This window comes from Schistocerca piceifrons, chromosome 4 (assembly GCF_021461385.2).
Source record: "Schistocerca piceifrons isolate TAMUIC-IGC-003096 chromosome 4, iqSchPice1.1, whole genome shotgun sequence".
In the NCBI taxonomy this organism is placed as follows: Eukaryota; Metazoa; Arthropoda; class Insecta; order Orthoptera; family Acrididae; genus Schistocerca; species Schistocerca piceifrons.
The window spans coordinates 487,135,903-487,158,257 of record NC_060141.1 but is presented as its reverse complement, the minus strand read 5'-3'; the positions used below and the strand labels follow the sequence as shown (position 1 = coordinate 487,158,257).

The window sequence follows — 22,355 nt, the reverse complement described above, 5'->3', positions numbered from 1 at the left end:
GAGTTAGTTTCAACCATACTGCTTCCATTGTGTTATGAAGGGGAATCCACTCACAGGTGATGTCTATGCTCCGTAACATACAGATCCCTCCAGATGCCCTTTTGGAGCCAGCTCGGTTCTGACACAATGCATGATAACTGCATAGTATTGGGGCATGGACAACAGTGAAATGCATTTCTTGTAGAGCAATGCAAATTACAGAAGAGGAGGAAATAAAGTGCTGTAATTCCAGCAGCTGACGGTAATATCTATTACAGTTCCAATGAATAATCATCTTACGAGTGTCCAGGTTAGGCAAAAGGGGCCAGGAGGGCCAGCCATCCTCCCAGACCACTGCTTGTCACTAACAGGGATGGAAGCACACCAATGAGCATTGGCTCAAAATCCAAAGGCATGGGAGGCTTTGGCTCCTCCACGGTCATGTGACTAGCCTTATCCCAATTGTTTTCACATAATTTGTCATCATAGCAACAGGATATGGGCGTTGTTATTATTTTAGTACTTCAGTATAGGACAGCCAATCAACAGACTTACATTCCTGTATTTTCTTTTCTTTCTTTAAGACTGCGCGAACTGGTGAACATAAAGGATACTGTTCAGTGCAATTAACACACAAACGTCGTTGGTCACATGGACTACCTTCATGGAGTGATGATCAGCAGTTACCACATTTTGGGTCCACTGCGCAGCAGGATGACATATGACCAAAGCGTAAGCATCAGAAGCACCTCATTGGTGGTGGGACTTAAAAGTTTCACGTCACACCTGCACACTGTAACTAACTGTTTCCGGGAGGAAATTTCCTTCAAAAGCTAAGATACAAGCACATGTATTTGTTCAATCATCCTTAGGACTTTTCTGGGCACGTCAGATAAAATGTACACCTCATCTTTCAAGATTAACCCATAGCTCATCTGTATGGAGTGTGACATACCTGTGTAAGACAATTCCTTGGACCATTTTCAAATGTTTATGTGGAGCAATGTTCATGGGTGTGTCATACAATCGTTCGCCTGAAGAGCTGTAGACTGTGCAGCAGAGGTGACTTTAAGTGCAAAATGTCCTCCCTCAGGCCACCCACTCCCTACAGGTACCACCCAACTGCAGCAAAGGTCATTTGGTATGACAGCCATTGCCAGGGGCCCTGATGCCCCACGATGGGCATTCACCCCTTGGTATGCTCAAGCATCAGTAACGTGATCCCTTTGTTGTCTGGAGGCTCTACTGAAAGGCTACATAATGACCCCACCATGTCAGACTGACTATTGCGTTGGCTTTTAAATGCGTACATGAGATCATGCAGATATTGTGTGAAAGTTATCTTGCACTAGTGATCTTGAACAAGCATACAAAGGTAAGCCAAAACGGCTACCTGGAGTTTCCACTGTTTTAAGTTAGGTTCAAGATTTATAAATTTTGTGGTGAGGACTAAGTTGCTACTGGCCAAACAAATAATGTAGTCAAAACAATACCTTAACCTTAATACATTTTAGACTTGGACAGCTTCATCTGATTATCATGTAATTCAGGAATGAATTACTGAATACTTCTGTGTGTTATGAAAACAGCTCTGTCAAATAACTGTTGAAACTGTGATTTATTACATTAACAGTTTACTGAAGAGCTGTTTGTGTTTGCTATATAACTCACAATTTACATGTTTTGGCACTTCAAAAGTGGTTCATAGCAGACACCTAGTTTCTAACCAAAATAAACAATAAAATTTACTGAAAATACTAAACTGGACTCAAATTTTAACATGGTAAGAACACAATTTCATTTTCCTCCTACAGCTAAAGATAAACTGCTATCAAGGAAAGAGCTTAAGGGAGGAAACTGAAAGCAATAGGGAAAAAATAAGTATGAAAAGTTTTAAAAAAGGAAAGGCTACAATACATTAAATAACTATCTGAATCCACTCCTGTCACTATTTTGACTGTCTTCTCTGAGCCATTAGCTTAGTATCTAATTTTCTGCATCTTCTGCTGCAATGCGGAACTGTAACTTAAAAGAACAGGTATATATGTTTTACCTTCTGTTCTATGTTCAGCTGTTTTTCAAGTGAAAGAAGTCTTAAGTCATTAATCAGTCCATCTCCATTGCTCGAGTTTGCTTTTCCATGTTGTGGAGAAAGAGCAGCATCTGTAAACAAATTATTCAATGAGAAATCTTAACCATGACAACAGCAGGATCACATCACGATATCTCACAAAACAACATTATTGCAAGGAAATAAGCAAGTATTTTACAGCTCTCTGAAATATTTACTGTTTTTTGCCTAACAATTGAAAGTAAAGGACTCTGATACAACCAAGAATGTTTTGTGCAGATTACAAGCTTCACCTACAGTTATGCCAATTGTTTGTTTGTGTGTGTGGGGGGGGGTTTCTTTAATTTTAAAAAAAAAAAAAAAAAAAAAAAAAAAAAAAAAAAAAAAAAAAAAAAAAAACAAACAACCATGCACTTTTCATTCTGCACCGTTCCCTTCTTCACAGAATCTCAAAAACTGTTATGCACTTGATGTCTTCATTCAATATATTTACATTCTTAGATTTTCTTTCTATTTTTCAAATTTGATTATTTTTGTTTTTATTTTTATTGTAGAATGTTTGACTTGTTTCGATAGTCTTTTCCAGTTGTATCTAGGAGAGTCAAGTTTTTTTGCAAAGTATGATTTTGGCCTTTATGTGTGGGAATGGTCTTTTACTGTAACTGGAGACTTATTATGGAGTCTCACGATTTCTCATTGGACTGTATTTAGTTAATCCAATGCTTTGAATAATTTCTCACTGGTTTGAATCTTTTGTTAACTTCTCCAAGATATTTACATTTTTAGACTTCAAAGACTTATCCAAAGTCAGATTACAGTGATTTCTATAAACAAAAAAATTAAGAAAAGTTCAATTTATCTCTACACCAAAAACAGGTAAGTTTTTATTTTCAATTTCAGGTATTACTTGGCTACTTTTGTCTGTTTCTTTTTGTTCTTTTTTTACATTCTTAAATGGTGCTTTTTTCTCAGAATACTGAAGTGTGCAGATCTAACTCCAGTCTCCTTGCAAAAGTCTGGTTTGAATTTCAAATTATTACAAAATATGCTGAAAATCTTAACTTCCAATTTGGTATTTTCAGGCATGCTCTGACCAAATTTGTCTGTCTGTTATTTACTTTTAATTCCGCAAATGTTAAGAATGGGGCTCATATCCCCACGAATCATTTCCTTTATAGAAATTGACTAAAGTGATGATATATTATTATTTAGTCATGAAGTAATGTTAGATAACTGAGTTGAAGTGTGACCTAATTTTTGGAATGGCCTTAATATTACCCTTTTTTTTATCAATATTCTATCTGCCTAATATTGCACTAGACAAAATTTTAACAGTACTAGGAAATCGATTGTGCCTGTTTTCTTTTTCTTTTTTTGAAGTACACAGACTCTTGCACCTTCCAATAGTCTGGTATTTCTTCGATTTCTCATTTTTTAAAATTAAGTTTAGGATATTTTTTAAGCCTCAATCACTAAGGTCACACTTACTGCCACCTTCTACATGCACTTCATTTTTTTTAAATTTGTTCATTAGATAATTATTATTAAAGCCCAGTTGCAGGTTGCCTATCTAACAGGTTCCAGAGGCAATAACTATTTAATTTTCAGTACTTCATATAATTATTGAGTAAATTTAAAAAAATTAAAATGCTGTCATAATATACTCTCTAAGAGGCATATCTTACATTAAAAGCTTAGCACAGGAAGTCAAGTATTTCAGTTAGAAACTTTGTATATGTCTTGAGGCAGCATAACTCGTAGCACAAAAATTACCCAGACCACATACAACTCGTATTTGAGAATGCAAGCACTTCATGACTTGTATCACTTACTACATTTTCGCTGTTCATGCAGCAAAACTTCATCATCAGGCATGACATTTTAATGCATTACTTCTTTATTACTTACACTATTCGGAATACATTTTGAGACAATATCCAGGTATAGCACAGAGTGTACCTGTAAACTGATATCACTGGACGACACTTAAGTTCAGGAGATATGACATCATAAACACTGAGCTGCGTGAAAAACTAGCTTTTTGTTGGGGAGCGGGGTTAGCTTGCTCAACTATAAAGGTTTTACATACTTAACACCAAATATTTGACAAATGTCTGAAGCTGTTTTATACAACAAACCAGCATGTGCTGAAGCTCACACTGCAATTCTCAAATTGTTGGAAGTCTTTGTGTTCTTCGAATATAAGAATATTTTCAAACAAAGTAGCCAGTAGTGCACAAAAATGGTGTTTTGTATGGCACTGTTCACTGGGAGGTCCCAAGGAGTAGGTTCAGCCCCATAATCAGAAGTGTTTTCTTACTTCACGGACAATGGCCCCGTGCAGTGTGTGAGAGATAAGTGAATGTCATAATGTGACTTCAATGGATGTGTATATCCTATGGTGTTGTATGATGGTGATATGTGGAAGAGTGTGAAACCCAATGCCAACACAGGGGCTACTCCTCTCTAACAGCATGAAGGGTACTCCCGAGTTTAGCATGCAGCCCATCTGACAGATGGAATTTCATGCAGTGTCAAAAACATTCACTCCAGAAGATGGTGTGGAGAGATTTAGAACTGAATCCAGAATTTATGTACCAAGTCTGGTGATTATGAATTTTACACCACCACCTCTCCTCCTCTTATTGGCCAAATACTGTATTCTACAGCATAGAGTTTGAGATCAATACTACTATAGCTCCTTCCTGGACCATTTCGAGCATTTTTTATTTATTTTTTTAAGTGAATTTTTAATTGACTCAAGTCAAAATGGTTACTAAAATTTAATCAATTGAGATACAATTTCAATTGATTTCAGAAGGAAATTATAAAGCCTTAAGACATAAGAGCATAAACATATTAGTGATGACAAGAGAAATTATGTATCACTTGCACACAAGTCTCAGCATCAGTGATGTAATAGAGATTTCTCTCATTCTGGACCTCTTCTCACAATACCAGCCAGCCTGTTGATGGCTGAAGGACAACAGGCCGGTTTAGGCCAGGGTGAATTGAAGTGAGCATAACGGAATAAGCATTCTACATCTACATCTATACTCACCAAGCTGCCTTGTGTCGTGTGACAGAGGGTACTTCGTGTACCAGTCCGCCGCCCCCCCCCCCCCCCTCAATTCCTGCTCCAGTTTGATTTTCGGGATGAACAAATGCGGGTATATACCTCTTCGAACTGGAATATTGACATTTCCCTTCTGCAGCAGAGTGTGTGCTGATTTGAAACTTCCTGGCAGACTAAACAGTGTGCAGCACCAAGACTCAAACTCAGAACTTTGCCTCGCGCAGGCAAGTGCTCTACTGACTGAATCATCCAAGTATGACCCATGACCCATCTTCACAGCTTTACTTTTGCCAGTACCTCGCCTTCTACCTTCCAAACTTCACAGAAGATCTCCCGCAAAACTTGCAATACTAGCACTCCTGGGAGAAAGGATACTGCAGAGGTATGTCTTGGTCACAGCCTGGGGGTTGTTTACCCAGAATGAAGCTTTCACTCTGCAGTCGAGGGTGCACTGATATGAAAATTCCTGGCAGATTAAAACTATGTGCCAGACCAAGACACTAACTTGGGACCTCTGCCTTTCACTTGCAAATGTTCCATCTACTGAGCTACCCAAGCACGACTCATGACCTGTCCTTACAGCTTTACTTGCGACAGGATCTCGTCTTCTACCTTCCAAACTTCACAGTTCTCCAGCAAAACTTGCAGAACTAGAGCTCCTGGAAGAAAGGATACTGCAGAGACATGACTTAGCCAGAGGAGTGCTAGTCTTGCAGCTTCACACGAGAGCTTCTGTGAAGGTTGGAAGTTAGGAGATGAGGTACTGGCAGATTCAAATAAACAAAACATCTGCATTCAATTCTTCTTTACTTTCTTGGTAGCAGACTCTATACAAAAATATTCTAACATAGTTACATTGTTTTTTCTTTGTATTTTTGTTTTTCTCATATATTTTCAATGAGCAATAGTTGTGTCATTTAGTTTATTTTGTGCTGTTCTCACACTGGCCTAATCACTTGACTTTTAGGGCATTTTTAATTCTCTTATTTGCCTCAGATAAAAGTTTGTTGTAGGCATGTAATTCTGATTAGATACACTTTTCCTCTCTTTCCAATTTTTTTTCTTTCCTTTAAGTTTTTTTTTACTTTGCTAAAATATTTTTTTCCCTGTTTTTCTTCTTCTACTACTTCTCTTTCCCTCTTTTCATATCATTCTTTCCTCTTCGTTGCACACTCTTCCTCAGGTCTAGCTAAGTAACACTGACGAACCGTACAATCTCTTTTCAAAAATTATTTTATAGAAACTTTTATTTCATAGCTGTATTGTTTCAATCCATCTTTCATAGATTCAACTGCGCTCTATGCAATTCTGGGGAAGGTGTGTTCTAGTTTCTGTGAGAAAATTGTTAACACTGGGAAATCTGCTTTCTGCATCTGCATTGCTATCTACCACTACTAATACAGAAGGTGGCTACTCACACATTCAGGGGTCAAAAATTCCTGATAAATTAATGGTGAGCAGAGGGAGCGGATACCACAATAATGACTTCTTTCCTCTCAAGTGAGATACACCATAAGCATTAGTTTACATGCAGCTTCTAAACATTGATAATTTATACAGAATAATATTCATATAACTAACACATTTGACATATTATTTTGAACTATGTGATATATGACACTCAATTAAATTAAATTTCAAAGCTAGGTTAAAAACACAGAATTCCCTAAGATTTAATGAAATTTATGAAATTCCCTAAGATTTCCCTGATTTTTCCAGGCAAAATGTAATTGCCTGAGAATACCAGGCTTTCCAGAAGAATCGCAACCCTGACTCAGTTTTCACCAACCTCTTCATGTTTGGGAACACATCACTAGCTGCAAAACTTTTTATGAAAAATATTTTTTGCAAATAATGGTCAATAATCAACTTCTGCATGTTTCTGTCAATGTCCTTTGCAATATACACATCACCTGGTATTGTATGACACTGAAGAATCTTCCACTCATGAGAGATGATTTCAATAGATATTGGAGAAGTTAATATAACATTTTCTGCGATTTTTTTGATGGAGTTCACAGCCCATGATTTACATCTATTTTCAAGTTGAAGGCATCTACTCTATTGCACAATTACAGTGTTGGCCGGTAATTTTTAAGATGATGGTGTGCTACTTTTCATAAAATTCTCTCATACAAAGAAAAAGTAACTTCTGCACTTGGGCAGTATTTTTTTTTTTTTAACGATTTTCCTTGTTTCACATCCAATTTCCATTTCATCAGCACACCACTGACTTAATAGTCTTTCAATGCACTACATTAAAAGTGTCAGAGAAATTTCAACTTGGGAAGCATGCAGAATTTTCTTGAATTCATCTATTCTTATTGGAGGAAGTATTAAAAAAATTGTGTCTGTGTCATTACATCCGCCCTTTCCTGACCATAAACTGTGAACCCTTTCTGACCCTTTCCCAAAAACATCATGTGCAATATGTATAGAGCAGGTGCCAATGTCAGTTAGTTCCAGATACTTTAAAAACATCTTTTGTTCATCACATGTCTTTTACTGTAGCATGAGACATCAGGCAGGGTCTGCACAGGATATGGTGGGCTATGCGCAGTGACCAACTTTCATAAAAAGTGCTGGGCAAGTTCATTCATTTGTTCAGAAGGGGAGGCCAACCCTGTCTGCCGCCTTTCAGTCTGTCATTGATGACAGAATCGAGGCTCATGGTTATTATGCAAAACCTCATTATCTACCGTGTTATTCCACTAACTATAGACTTTTTCAATGAGAGAATGCAATTTTTAAGGGCCATGAACAGCTGCTGGCTGTAGGTTTTGGAACAACATAAGTGAAGACATTAAATGTTTATTTTGTAGAGAGAATGTGCTTCTTCTTAAGATACGATTTATTTTTCCTGAGTTCTTCACTTAATAAACCACTACTTCACAATTCTCTCGCAATTGCATCTGCCCAACATGTTAGCGAGGTGAGACTGTGTAAACACCACTGTGTTTTAGCAAAAGAAGCAAATTTTAACATGGCAACAAGAGAAATTTGTAGGTACTCGAAATCTGCCACTCGTGACAAATGGCTCTGAGTACTATGGAACTTAACTGCTCAAGTCATCAGTCCCCTAGAACTTAGAACTACTTAAACCTACCTAACCTAAGGACATCACACACATCCATGCCCGAGGCAGGATTCGAACCTGCGACTGTAGAGGTCACGCGGTTCCAGACTGTAGCGCCAAGAGCCACTCGGTGCCACTCGTGACACTTCTCTGAAAGTTACAGATGGTTAACAAGTCAGGAGAAAATAAACTGCTAAATTTTTGGCGAAATTCTTTTTAGGTACTAATCAAAGCATCTACATTATTTATAATTTTATATTCTATGGCTGCTGCACAGAAAGGGAACCTTATGGAGCCCAACATTCAAAAGGTGACAGCTATTTCTGAATGGTCACCATGCAAGTGTGGTCGTGAAGGGGCCCCACCTAATATTTACAACAAATTTGAGTGTAGGCTTCAGTTCAGAATGGCATTTCCCCTACAAGCATCCCTCTCCAGCTCCACCACTACCGCTCTCCCAATGCGTGCCCTGCTGTCTGTGCATCTACCGCCCACGATTTTCTGCACAGACTTTTTGTAAGTGTTGAAGTGATGAACTGACTCCATCGCTGACATGTGGCCAGTACCTTATTTTGATATCAAGCTGCTTTTATATTTCTCTGTTTATTAATTCATCATCTACGAATGTACAAGGACCTGATTTTTATAGGTCATCTAATATCAGCACATGGAAATGGGGCCCTCTAGCATTCGATATAAAACAGGATAATTTTGATGCAGTTCATGATATTTTTCCAGCATTGGTACTATTGGGGAACATTGTCATAAATAGTTCCTGAAACTTAGCAATGGATTTTAAGCTAAAATTATTGTACACTACTTTCATGGCCCAAAGGACTTTGCCTTTGTTGAATTGTCCGTACAGAACTGGCAGGCTATCAATTGTTTACTGCTTTCGTTAGCATCAGGAAAAGATACTTGCATAACAAGCTGACTTCCTGCCATCACATCTTCAATATTCATTTTATGCATTGCCGTTCCAGCATACCTAAGCTGAGGACCAAGTACACCGTTGATAACTCTAACAGTTTTCTTGCAAAATTTACACAGCACACTACATTTCATATCACAAGTATTAAATCAATCTCAAAGAAAATGTTCATCACAGTCCTTGATCTGAACTATGCTTCACTAAATGAGGTTTCATGCTGAACATAAACACATTCAAAAACAACACTAGTTTCACAAGCTAAGAATTGTAACTCCTGTGTTTCATGAGCCCATTTGTTTGAGAAGGCTTTTTATACTAAATGGGTATGCAATTTAAGTACATACAAGACCGTAACATATGACAATCGCATTGCGATTTAATAATTACATCATTGCTCAACCAATGTCTAAGAGTGTATGTCCCTGGGACGAAAAAAAAAGGGGGGGGGAGTTAGTAGACAAGTCATTTTGAGCCCACCGAAACAAATCAATCTGAGGAGTCCAACAGTGCTTGCCGCCTTTCGGCCGGTCGGTGGTAACAGAATCGAGGCGCACACCCTGCAGTCCTTATCAAATTATTTTACAGAAACTATTCCATAAAAAAAATTTCATTTTTGCGTTACTTGTAGCTTTATATGTCAGGTTCATGATGATGTGACAGTTATTGTTATATTTACGTGGAAATAATATACTGTGCAAAATTCGAAAAAGTTTGCAATGAAAAATAGGGGTCGCTAAGATTTTTCGATTGTTGCATATAACGTAATGCGTTAGTGTGCGTGAAAACTAGTTAACGTATCAGACGTTTCTTTAATCTTGGGTAGAGGTCTCTAATCCTCACCAATCTCGAGGAAATTGATGTGATGTAGCACACTCATTTGCGATCGCGGCGCACCATCGATAAAGCCAGTGTGAAATATCCACAACATTCTTCATATTCCATAAACGGTTTGAGATATCCAAGTGAGTCCGCCCCCGGTAGCTGAGTGGTCAACACGACAGAATGTCATAGGGCCCAGGTTCGATTCCCAGCCGGATTGGAGATTTTCTCCACTCAGGGAGTGCGTGTTGTGTTGTCCTAATCATCATCTCATCCCCAACGACGTGCAAGTCGCCGAAGTGTTGTCAAATCTAAAGACTTGCACCCGGCGAACGGTCTACCCAACGGGAGGCCCTTGTCACACGACATTTATTTATCCAAGTGAGATTTTTGCAAATGATAGCACATAAAGAGGAGAGAATTTTGTCGTAAGGTTATTATCTATAGCGTTATTCCACCAACTACTTTTTTTTCTGATGAAAGAATCTAATTTTAGGAGCCATCGATAGCTGGTGAAATAAGAAATGCTACAAGTTTTGGAACAACATAAATGGAGAAATTACAGAACCCAGAAACGCCCTCAGGCTGTGGCTAAGCCATGTCTCCACAATATCCTTTCTTCCAGGAGTGCTAATTCTTCAAGGTTTGCAGAGGAGCTTCTGTGAAACATGAGGTACTGGCAGAATTGAAACTGAGAGAGCGGGGCGGGAGTCATGCTTGGGTAGCTCAGATGGTAGAGCACTTGCCCGTGAAAGGCAATGGTCCCGAGTTCGTGTCTCGGTCCAGCACACAGTTTTAATTTGCCAGGAAGTTTCAAAAAATTACAGGTTTATTTTGTACAGAGGACATGCTTTTTCATAATCTACTGACTTACTTTTCCCCTGTTCCTCACTTCATAAACTTAACAAACCAATGTGTCAGAATTCTCTCGCAACTGTGTTTCCACATGTTAGTGAGATGACACTGTGTAAACTACGCTGTGTTTTGGCAGAACAAGATAATTTTAATATGGCAACCAGAGAAATGTGTTGGTTTTACTCAAAATTCGCCACTCATGGCGCTTCTCTGAAAGTAACGGTTAACAAGCCAAGCAAAAATAAAGAGCTGGATTTTCAGTGGATACTAAACAAAGCAGAGTGACAAAGCTTTTTGAATGGTCACCAAGCAACTCTGGGCGTGGAGGGGCTCCACTTACTATTTACCAAAACTTGAGCGTATGCTTCGGTTCTGAGCGGCGTTTCTCTACAGCGTCTCCCCATAACCCTCACCACTACCGCCCTCCCTCCACGTTCCCTGCCGACTGCGCGTCTACCGGCCAAGGTATTCTGCGCGGACTGTGCGGGCTTATAGTGACGCCATGCGCATGAGAACTAATCAGTCCAGTATACATATTTCTGCAGTGTGTTCACAATTCACAACTTTTCGTTTGTTGTACTTTAACTGATGTTACCATTTAGCAATAATAATGGGCAATACATTACGCCAAACATCTTGAAATGCGCGTTTTTTTTTAAAATCTATACTGGAAAAGTATTACATATAAATAAAACAGTGGAAGCATTCCTACGTTAGTACAAACATGTCTGAAATGTAGAAGGAATATGATGCCTGCCTGCACCTGCGCTTTCGAGAATGGCAAAACAGTTTTCATTCCAGTTTTCACTCTTTGTTGGAATTGGTTCGCCCTAACATTTACATTTTTGTGAGTAACTTGAGAGGTGTAATGATTCTTATATTCGACAAAATAGTGTCAGCTTTATTTCCGTACCGAAAATTGACACGAAACCCACAGAAATACATATATTCATTTGGAACAAAATTGTGCAAAGCCAAACTCGTGTCGGGCTGGTAAATAGTTCGAATGGCTCTGAGCACTGTGGGACTTAACAGCTGAGGTCATCAGTCCCCTAGAACTTAGAACTACTTAAACCTAACTAACCTAAGGACATCACACACATCCATGCCCGAGGAAGGATTCGAACCTGCGACCGTAGCGGTCGCGCGGTTCCAGACTGAAGCGCCTAGAACCGCTCGGCCACTCCGACCTGCGGCTGGTAAATGTTAGCGGAGTTGGTGTGAGCCGCTGCCTTGGGCGCCCCTAGAGCCGGAGTTCTAGTACAGTGCATCTCTGGGTAGGGCCGCTTCTGTTTTCCTCGTAACTGTCCTCCATAGCACACTCTACTACGCAGTACCACAGGGAACTGAGAAACTCTCACCAGAGAATAGGAATCCGTGAGTAAAACTCGTCATTCTTGCACACCATTGTTTGCCGACGCAGCTACTTTCACCGGTAGCGTGGATCTGATGCAATTCCAGAAGTGATGTACCCACGTCTTGCAAGAAAATGTTTTCCCACTTGCACGTTACGTCTGCAAGACGGCGTTTTAGTCATGATGCACGTGATATCCGTCAGGATTTCTTCTATGTACAAGATTTTGCTAATATAAAGATGACCGGGACATGCTACTATAGTATACTACTTCGCAGGGAAGGATTGCACCCTGATATCGGCAAACCAGAAAGTAATAGCTATTTTTTCACCTTGTAAAATATTGCAATAGAGTAAGAAATAATACTTCGGCGCCGACGTTCTTAGCTCCATCTGCACTCTTGAGAAACGTACACATGTTCTGTAACAGGCGGCAGTACTATTGGCGTTTAAAGAAATGGACGACGTTAACACCCATATTAGGCGACGGGCTGAGGATTAACACTGATTTCTATGCATGAAAGGCTAGAGAAAGTTCTGGTGATGTCACAGTGGATATCAGGATCATACTTCGAACGATTGTACTGAACAGTTTAGAATCGTCGTTGGATGATCACGGGCAGCATTTGGACGGATTCAGATAGAAAAAGATGTCAAGTCGTTTGAAGGGGCTAGCAATACAGATTACGAAGGAAAACCAGTTTTGTGTTTAGAGAATTGATGTTAACGTTCACTGCAATCGACAACTGTATCAGCTGCCGTCTCTAAAATATCACGGAGAAGCTTAACGTCAGGAAGCTTTGCAGTCAGCGAATAACGGATGAAAGGAAGGCAATTCGAAGTCCTATCAGCGAAGCAGTGATTTATTACACCTGGCAGGTGAAAAACAGTCTTGAAAATCGTAGCTGATAACAAGTAAAGTTACTTGAGCATTGGTTCAAATGGCTCTGAGTACTATGGGACAACTGCTGTGGTCATAAGTCCCATAGAACTTAGAACTACTTAAACCTAACTAACCTAAGGACATCACACACATCCATGCCCGAGGCAGGATTCGAACCTGCGACCGTAGCGGTCGTGCGGTTCCAGACTGTAGCGCCTTTAACCGCTCGGCCACTTCGGCCGGCTTTAGCATTGGTAACATGATGTAATTGCACCAGTCTAACAAAAGAAGTAGTTGTAATCATGTGTGGAGATCTTTCCCCTTGCTTGTTCAACAGAAATGACCAAGGAGAATGGCGTGCCATTTTTGCGCTACAAGAAGAAACTTTGCCACAACTGTGCTTGGAGAAGATTTCACATAGGATTTTTGCGCTGTAAGAGGTCATGCAGTCACAATTGCGCTTGGAGAAGACTGCACTCCAGTCTCAGGTTTCCTGTTAGCAAGAGCACACCCTTGTCTTGAGCAGTCCGAATCCAGACACTTAAACACAGTACAGGCCTGATTTTGTCCCATCTATACTCAATGTGGCCGTGTCTTAACTACAAAACTATCTGAAACTAACAACAGAACCATCTGTTCCATGGATTTGTATCGTCTTCTTGGTCTGAGGGGGTACGGTGACGCGTATAATTAGCCAAAGAGTGATTTAAGAACGGGTATCCTGATATTTGGTGAAGGCAAACTTCTGCGACTAAGTAGGAGTTAGTAACAAAAATGCTTTGAAGCACTGTCTGTGAAATAGCACGATATGTTATTCATTTAATGCTATCGTTGCGTAATTTCACACTACTTCCCTTGATGATTATAATATTCCTTGTAAGAATTTTTTTCACACTGAAATAATTTTATTAGCTCTCAAAGTTTCACAGAATGTAAAGGATCAGTTTTATGAAAACACGAATAATCCTGACTAGCGTAGGGATTACATTAGGTGTTGGAAAAATGTCGTGATTATCGTCCTGCAATGCCAAAAAAAAATCTTTATTTACACAAGCAGTTTCGGTGGACTGACAACCGTAAGGTTTTTAAAAGCATTCACAGCATCATATTAGGCGAAAATAAATTCAGGTGAGGTGTGCAGTCGGCTCTATGTGGTATGCATCCGTTCAATGCCTTAACGCCGATTGCTGACGTAACACGAAAGAATGTCCTGCCTAACACGGTTTACACATTGACAGTGTAATTCACATTACGGTGTGACAACGATGACTAATTCATGATTTTATTATCTGACATCATCAATGATTTTATTTTCATCTAATATAATGCTGTAAATGCTTTTAAGAAGCCGATGGTCAATCGAAGGAAACCGATTGTTTAACTAAAGATTTTATCAGCTCCTCAAGGCGGTAATCATGACATTTTTCAAATATCTTGGAGCTGTCAGCATCACCACCTGAAAATAAATTAGGTGTCTTTTGATGAAGCCCTTATGATTACTGTAGTGGAAATACGAAGTATAAAAGTACAGAATAAAACAAAGTCCAACGTTCGAGCTTTAATGGGATACATATGTGACCACCAATAAAATTATCATTCTGAGAAATGTCTTGATTCCAGAGGAGAGGATGTTAAGAAAAGACAAGCAAGTCACGGAAATGTAATGTCTAATCCGCATTTTCAGTAAGTTATCATTATACCGTAGAAAATTGTGTGCGCTTACGCCAGCTAAATGTAACATAGTAAAAGTGAAACGAAGGCGCTACTTTGAGAAAAACTGTTGCTTCTGCATATACACCAAATAGCTGCTGTTTATCTCCTATTGGTGGCTTGATAACGTGGCACTTCTACAAGGAAATTGTTACCCATGTGTAAATACATTAGTATTTTCACAATACACGACTAGTCGTCGTGAAGATTTAAAATGAACACTTCAACTTATCACGTAGCAAACAAATTTTCGACCACTGAATCCAGACAATCAAGAGTAATTAAATGAGGAATGTCTTTCACTGTTTTTTGAATTAGCGGAGATTCCCAATTTCTTATTGCATGTTAGGTGGGAAATCGCTGAACACCGTTCCACTTTTACTTAATCCCCCTCTGGACACTAGACAAATAGGCAAAGTCTACACGAAATCATTTTTGTGTCTTGTCTTTATTATCAGCAACAAGAAACATAAAGAAGTAAATGTACTTGTCATTAAAGAGACCTGTGCAAGATGTGCAATTATCTACTGTACATATAAAATTATCCTTGCAGCTCACTTCTGCTTAATGTATGCTTTATTCATTTTAGGTGCATTGCCCCAGATGGTAACTCCGTACGTCAACGCAACGCGAAAACATGCCAAAAGACTTGTTTTTTGGCCAACACGATAAGATACTTATACAAGCAAATCACGTTAAATGAGCTTCTTGATTTGTTTAGCTAAGCAGTGATTATTTTAAATTACACTTAAGAAGAAGGGGATTGGGGGGGGGGGGGGGGGGACGCACTACCAAGGAATTATCCGAATGGGACGGAACTCGATAGATATGATGTACATGTACAGACAAACAAATGATTACAATTTCGAGAAAAACTGGATAATTTATTCAATAGAAACAGCTTTACAAACTGAGCCAAGTCAATAACGCGTTGGTCCACCTCTGGTCCTTATGCAAGCAGTTATTCGGCTTGTCACTGACTGATGCGAGTTATTAGATGTCCTCCTGTAGAATATCATGCCAGATCCTGTCCAACTGACGCGTTAGATCGTCAAAATCCCGAGCTAGTTGAAGGGCCCTGTCAATAATGCTCCACACATTCTCAATATTGTGGAGAGATCCGTCGATCTAACTGGCCATGGTAGGGTATGGCAAGCACGAAGACAAGCAGCAGGAATCTCGCCGTGTACGGGCGGGCAATATCTTTCTGAAATGTAAGCCTAGGTTGCCATGAAGGATAACGAAACGGGGCGTAGAATATCGCCGACGTTCCGCTGTGCTGTAAGGTTGCGTAGATGACAACCAAAGAGGTCCTGCAATGAAAAGAAATGGCACCCCAGACCATCGGGTCGTGTGCCGGGCGACAGATTGGTCTGGGACGTCTTCAGACACGCCTTCGCTGGTCATCGGTGCTCAATTCGAAGCGGGACTCACCAATGAAGCCAATTCTACTCCAGTTAACGATATTCGAGACCAAATGTGCCCCTCATCAGCGCAATACTTAAGAATGTATTATCTGGGAGGACTCAAACGATTTTTAACACGCTTTTTCATTTAGTATATCACCATTAATGTCCACTTACGGTGCTAGGAGACCCGTCTCGCTTGTTTGAAACTGCATGATTGATTTAATCTTTTTGGTTATCAGCCGACACGAGGTGTCGTATTGTCGCAACGTTTCGACGAGTTTCCTATTCTTCACATACGCAAAGATGACGAGTGGATACGTTGCGACAATATGACGTCGCGATTTGGTTGATATCCCGAGAAGATTTCATCAATGAAATTAGTTACGAAAGCCTGCATTCTCATGTTGCATAAGATGATTGTTTCTGAGATTAATACTCAATGTGGGCTTTGAACCGGTTGTAGGTCCGTTCAGCCATCACCTGCCTCTCGTACCGTTGAATTCGGCCCCTTCATTAGTATACTCCTACTTGATCAGTCAACATCACACTTGGATGTCATAACACTTTAGTGCGCTAAGTAGAATTTTGAGCGCCACACGTTCACAGGATATGTCTGAGTCACATGGTACAGAGGTAACTGAAATATAATGTGCGTCTGAAAAGTTCTGTTAATGGCCTCGGAAAATAAAGGAAACAAAGAGTTACAAACGAAATGCCTTTACTGGCCGTCAAATCAATCACTATTAGCTACGTCCAACACACTTCCGACATCGGTTGTAACGTTCTGAAATAGGATAAACGCTTTTTGGGAATCGCTCGAAGCACCGTGGCCATGCGTTGTTGGGAGATCCATAACGTCTGCGAAGTGGAAGCCTTTCAGGGCTAATTATTTACGGCGGAAAAACAAGAAGTCTGCCGTGCCAAATCTGGAGAATAAGGTGGGCGCTGAACAGTCAGCTCTACAACGTCCGTCTGCATACTGCGATCAGCGTGCTCAACTTTCTCGCTCAACGCAAGGTGACTATTCAATCCCCCCCCCTATTCTCCAGATTTGGCGTCGATATTTTTGTTTCCCCGCCTTAAATTACTACTGAGAAGCTTCATCTTCGCAGACGTCGCGGATATTCAACAAAGCGTGGCCAAGGAGCTCCGAGTGATTCCACACAAAGTTTTGTTGACGGTTTTACAATTCATGGTAAAAATGTTGTTGCTAATGGTGGATACTCTGAAGGTCAGTGAGGGTAATTTGCTTATAACTCTAGTTTTCTTTTCTCAGGCGCACCCTGTAAACCTAATGTATTGGCGTTTGCTTGTTTATTACTAAGTGCAACGTTTGATGCCATCGTGAGGAAAAGACTACTGAATTTGGTGGTCAGTGATTTCAATGCGTCAGCATTTCCACTACAGTTATTTTCAGGGGATTCAGTTTAAGTTATACTGCTTTTTTGTATTCTTGAAAAGTTTTATGTGCACAGCGCAAATGTTTCCATTATATAATACTGGTGCCACTGGAGTTTCAACACTTGACTACGGCTGGTTCTCTGAAGTAACCAGGCCTACAACAGAGTGCTTCAGCTAGACGAATTACCAATCATTTCCATTTGCTTCTGTTCATTTTTACACTTGTTTCTTTTAGGAAAAAAATTAGGTTATAAGAGCTGTGGGGATATGTTTAACAAAAAGTGAAATATTCCATCTACACTGCCTGCTTGGTAAGTCTTACTCAGTATTCTTTCCATAATTTCTCCCAAAAAACCACGAAGAAATTCATTTATAGCGATTCTATGACCTGAATATAACTGGTCGGCGTATTTTATTGTTAACATTTGACAATATGCCTTCAAAAATAATTGACTGTCATTTTTACATGCAAGTAACTGGAAGTTGTTTGGTCTAATAACTAACAGTTAATGAGTGTTCAGTATGTCTTCAATGCCTCCCAGGGAACTTGACTGAGGCAAATAATCCAAAGTTGGACAGCAACTACTCTTGGTTCTGATATTACTATCTGGCAGAAAAACAACATTAAGGTTTGTGCAAACAACAATTATCCATATAGTTTTATTAAAAATATTTCTAGCTGTTAAGTTAAAGACATTTCGTGCTGTTGGCCTTTTAAACTATATCCACTATTAGAGGGTGTCCAGCGAAGGAGTCCGGGATTTAAAAGAAGTATCTCAAAAACTAAGATCGATAGACGAGTTCAACAAATTGTATGTTTATTGGGAAAGCTGGAAGCATTTTATACAGATGTTATAAAGAAGTTTCGAAATAGTCCGAAAAGCTGGTAACATGGGACTGTAAACGCAATAAGTAGCACCCATATACTACGGCGCAGCTAGAAGCGATCCATTTCCCCGTTGAAACGAGAAAGGAAGAGGTTGAAATCATGTATTTCACTGAAGAATGTGTTTCTTTGGCACTACAATGCCACAAGTTCCTACGCAGTCCTAGGGCAACTAGGTGCAGAGTTTGAACAATATTTAATATTCCAAAGGGACCCGATGCGAAAATCATCCGCAAGCTCTTCGCCAAATTCCACCGGACAAGCAGCGTGGAATTTCCAGGCAAACTGTAGTTACTCCTAAAAATGTCGCCACCATTTCCTGAATTAATCCGCAAAATCCAAGGAAATTCGTCCAAATAACTGCTGCAGAGTTGCTTGAAATGTTCCAGCACGCAGAAACTACTAAGATAGAGCCTACACATGTTTCCATTCAAAATCCAAAGCCACCGGACCACATCTGTACGAACTGTGAGGCAGAAGGCTAATCTACGAAACAGATTATCGCAGTGATTGATAATGAAGATCAGATGTTGGCTGCACGAAACACACTTCCACATGAATAGAATCGTGAATAAACAAAATAGGCGATTTTGGGTTTCTGAAAAATCCCCATTTGTGTGAACCTAAACCACTGTATTCTCCAAAAGTTACAGTTTGGAGTGGGATATGCAGCACATGTATTACGGGCCCTTTTTTCATGCGAGAAACAACACGAGTGCAGGTTACGTTTCAGTTTTAGAACAACTTGTCGCCACACTAGTAGCGTTGACGGATCGGCCAGGCACCAGACCAAATTCTGTCTAACAGGTGCTCCGCTTTCTTGATGAATTCTTCGGGAATAGAGTCGCTGCATTGGATTATCACAAATTTACTGGTGCGTGGATGTATTGGCCTCCATATTCGCACGATATGACTCCTTGCGATTATTTTTTGTGGGTCACATTGCAAGACACTGTCTACTGGAACCATCCCACAACGCTGGACGAGCTTGAATTGACGAACTGTGTGTGACATCTGAATCCATTTCCGTTGAGATACTACAGGATGCGATGGCACATTTCATTGTTCGTTTGCGCCATCTCCTCACAGCTAGTCGTGGAAAATCGGAAAAGGTTGTGAAGTGATTGCAAAGACTGCTTGCGGAGGACGGATTTAATTACGCACGCATATATTGTCGAGTTGCACAGGGCCATTTGTTAGCTGTTTTTCGAGTTATTTCGCAACTTCTGTTATAAGTTCTGTATAAAATTCTTATAGTTTTCACAATAAACATACATTTTGTTGCTCTCGTCCACTGATCTGCATACACAGACACTCACCCTTACTCTTACCGATTATACCGTAGTAAGATTATCGCTTGTCAGCAAAAATTGTCATGTCAATGACCAGTCATTACTGTAACAGATTTACTTCCTCAAAATATATTTCACACAGTCACTTACAAAGATTTCATTGCAGAGCTGATTTGAGCTTAATCGCCGTGTGTATATTCCCCCCTCCCTCCTTCATCGCCCTATTCCTAACCAGTGGCACACAAGCGGAAGTAAGAGAATGACTGCAGTCACGGCACCGCCCGAGCTGCATTTCAACTAAAGCTGCTCCTACGTCCTCTGCGACCTGAGCGTTTCCGTTGTTGGGTCTCTCTACTGTTACATTTTCGATGTACAATACTTTATTTTTCAATTTATTGTAGTTATATTCTGAATAAACGTTACGTTTCAATTACGAGGATGTTGATCGCTACGTTTCACCCGCTGTTCCAAAAGGTTCAGATATTTTCTGTGGAGTTAAAATCAAGTAATCTAGCCTGACAGTAGACGTGTGATTAGGATAGCCTAGGATAGCCAGGAACGATTGAATGCAGCACTGCGAATAAGACTGTTGTAATCTTGGAAGACGGAAGTTTCTAAAACACGCTCGTCAGAAGATTTGGAAGGAAGAATAACGCTCGGTCAACGATAATGTTGAAATGAACATTCTGATCGTGTTCAGGGTAACCTGAATTAGCGAGCCCAAAGACAAGGTACGAAAAACGCGCCCAAAACATCACACGGTCATATCCGGCTTCCTTGATTGGTCCGTGAAGACACGCAGCTTCATATGTTTCTGTGAGCAATGGCCTTTTAAGAGGGCACCAAATGTCCATTGCATGTAGCTCCCTCGCAATTTTCGCGCGGAAATGTTGGCCAGCCTGCACAGACAGCAGCAATTCCTGTCGGGTTTGAAACAGTGTGTCACTGACAATGCGTGACACTGTCGGTTAGCACCTGCTTACGACCATTGTTCTTACGCCGTGCTACACTGCTGCGAGTGGTACATACACTATTCCTTGCAGACACATTATATAGAATGTGTTGATACACGAGCAAATCGGGCAAGTAGTCCAATTTCGGAAAAAAGTTCTCGCATCACACCACGGATTTTGCTGAAATTTGGTGTGAACGTCGCACATGCTTCCATCCAATACTGGTAAAGTTTTACTTTCGCCAATTTAATACTTGCAGGCATCTGGTCATTTGTTTGATCCCATAGAGCAGCTAACAATAGTGCACCCGTGAGTTTTCGGCCACTTTGAGACATAATATCTCCGCCAACATTTCTTGAAAGAAAAAAGCTATGCCATCTCGTACAATTGTTTTGCGCTTTCTTAAGCGCAATAATAACATAAGTTTTTCTGAGCGATTTGCGTATGGACAATCTGAAGTAAAATCGGTCGAAAAAATTGATGCTTGGAAAAAACCTTAAGTTTCGCTTTTCATAGCTTCAGAAGTAATTGCTGGGTATACTTGAAACCTTGCCTGCAATAATTTTCCAATAGTTTCCAAAGCAGTAGGAGATGGAAATTTTATATTCTAAGACCTTTTATTAGTAAGTTATTATGTGCAATGTTTCAGGTTTAGCCGCAGTTCCTTTCGGAGATAAAAAAAGAAAAATTCACTTTCTTTTTCAAGCGTCTATTTTTTCGGCCGACTTTGCTTCACCTACTTTTAGTACCTTATAATGCTCGCAGTGCAAAACCAAATAAAGTTTTTAGGTGGTTTGGAATATGGTCTTCCTAATGAAAATGGATTTACTGAGTTTGTGAAAGACACTTCTTTGTAGAAGTGGGCCAAAAATAGCCATTTTTGACATTTTCTTTAAGAAAACTCATCACTTTGATCCTCAATTTGTCCGCAACCCCTAGACCACTTGGCACAGAATGACCCCACTTCATCCACGGTGTGATAACGATCTCGTAGAAACACGATACACATGTCTGCCATTGTGTCACGTCTCAACACAAGAGCCATCTTAATGCGCCGATTCCATACAACAGATGGTGGCGAGCGCGCACTCGCACCACTTTACTGCCGTGATTTACTAGCCCGTGGAGTATCACATGACCGCCTGATATCAGTTCTACATCACTCACAGCGGTCTAAAGCGACCGGTGTGCTTATTGGTGGGGGTAACTAATATTTTGTCTGGTGATCTTATGCAAAATGAAGGGTGTATGATAAGCAGACGATGGCAAAACTGCTTTAAAACGGTACTGCAGGTATTTTCAGCAATGCGTGCAAAATCTCAAGGTATATACTGACTGCCAATTATGTTTCTACACCTACAACGCAGCTCACAAACTATGGTTTTATGCACATTTTCAGAGACACTACAAGTATGAGACAATTAAACAAAATTTTAAGGAGAGAGGGATAGTTCGGGTACTGATCTTTCAAAGAAACGAGGTAATGTAGTTGTTGTGGTCATCAGTCCTGAGACTGGTTTGATGCAGCTCTCCAAGCTACTCTATCCTGTGCAAGCTTCTTCATCTCCCAGTACCTACTACAGCCTACATCCTTCTGAATCTGCTTAGTGTATTCATCTCTTGGTCTCCCTCTACGATTTTTACCCTCCTCGCTGCCCTC

General features: G+C 40.1%; 1 protein-coding gene across 4 annotated transcripts in view; it reads right to left on the bottom strand.

The window, feature by feature from the left end:
- The window catches only part of LOC124794789 (serine/threonine-protein kinase N), a 317,306-nt gene that overhangs the window by 163,180 nt on the left and 131,771 nt on the right, over positions 1 to 22,355 (bottom strand). For all 4 annotated transcript variants that reach the window (XM_047258435.1, XM_047258436.1, XM_047258434.1 and 1 more), the window contains exon 3: positions 2,033 to 2,142. In XM_047258435.1, the coding sequence (XP_047114391.1) occupies positions 2,033 to 2,142 (110 nt within the window). The remainder of the gene's footprint in view (positions 1 to 2,032; positions 2,143 to 22,355) is intronic.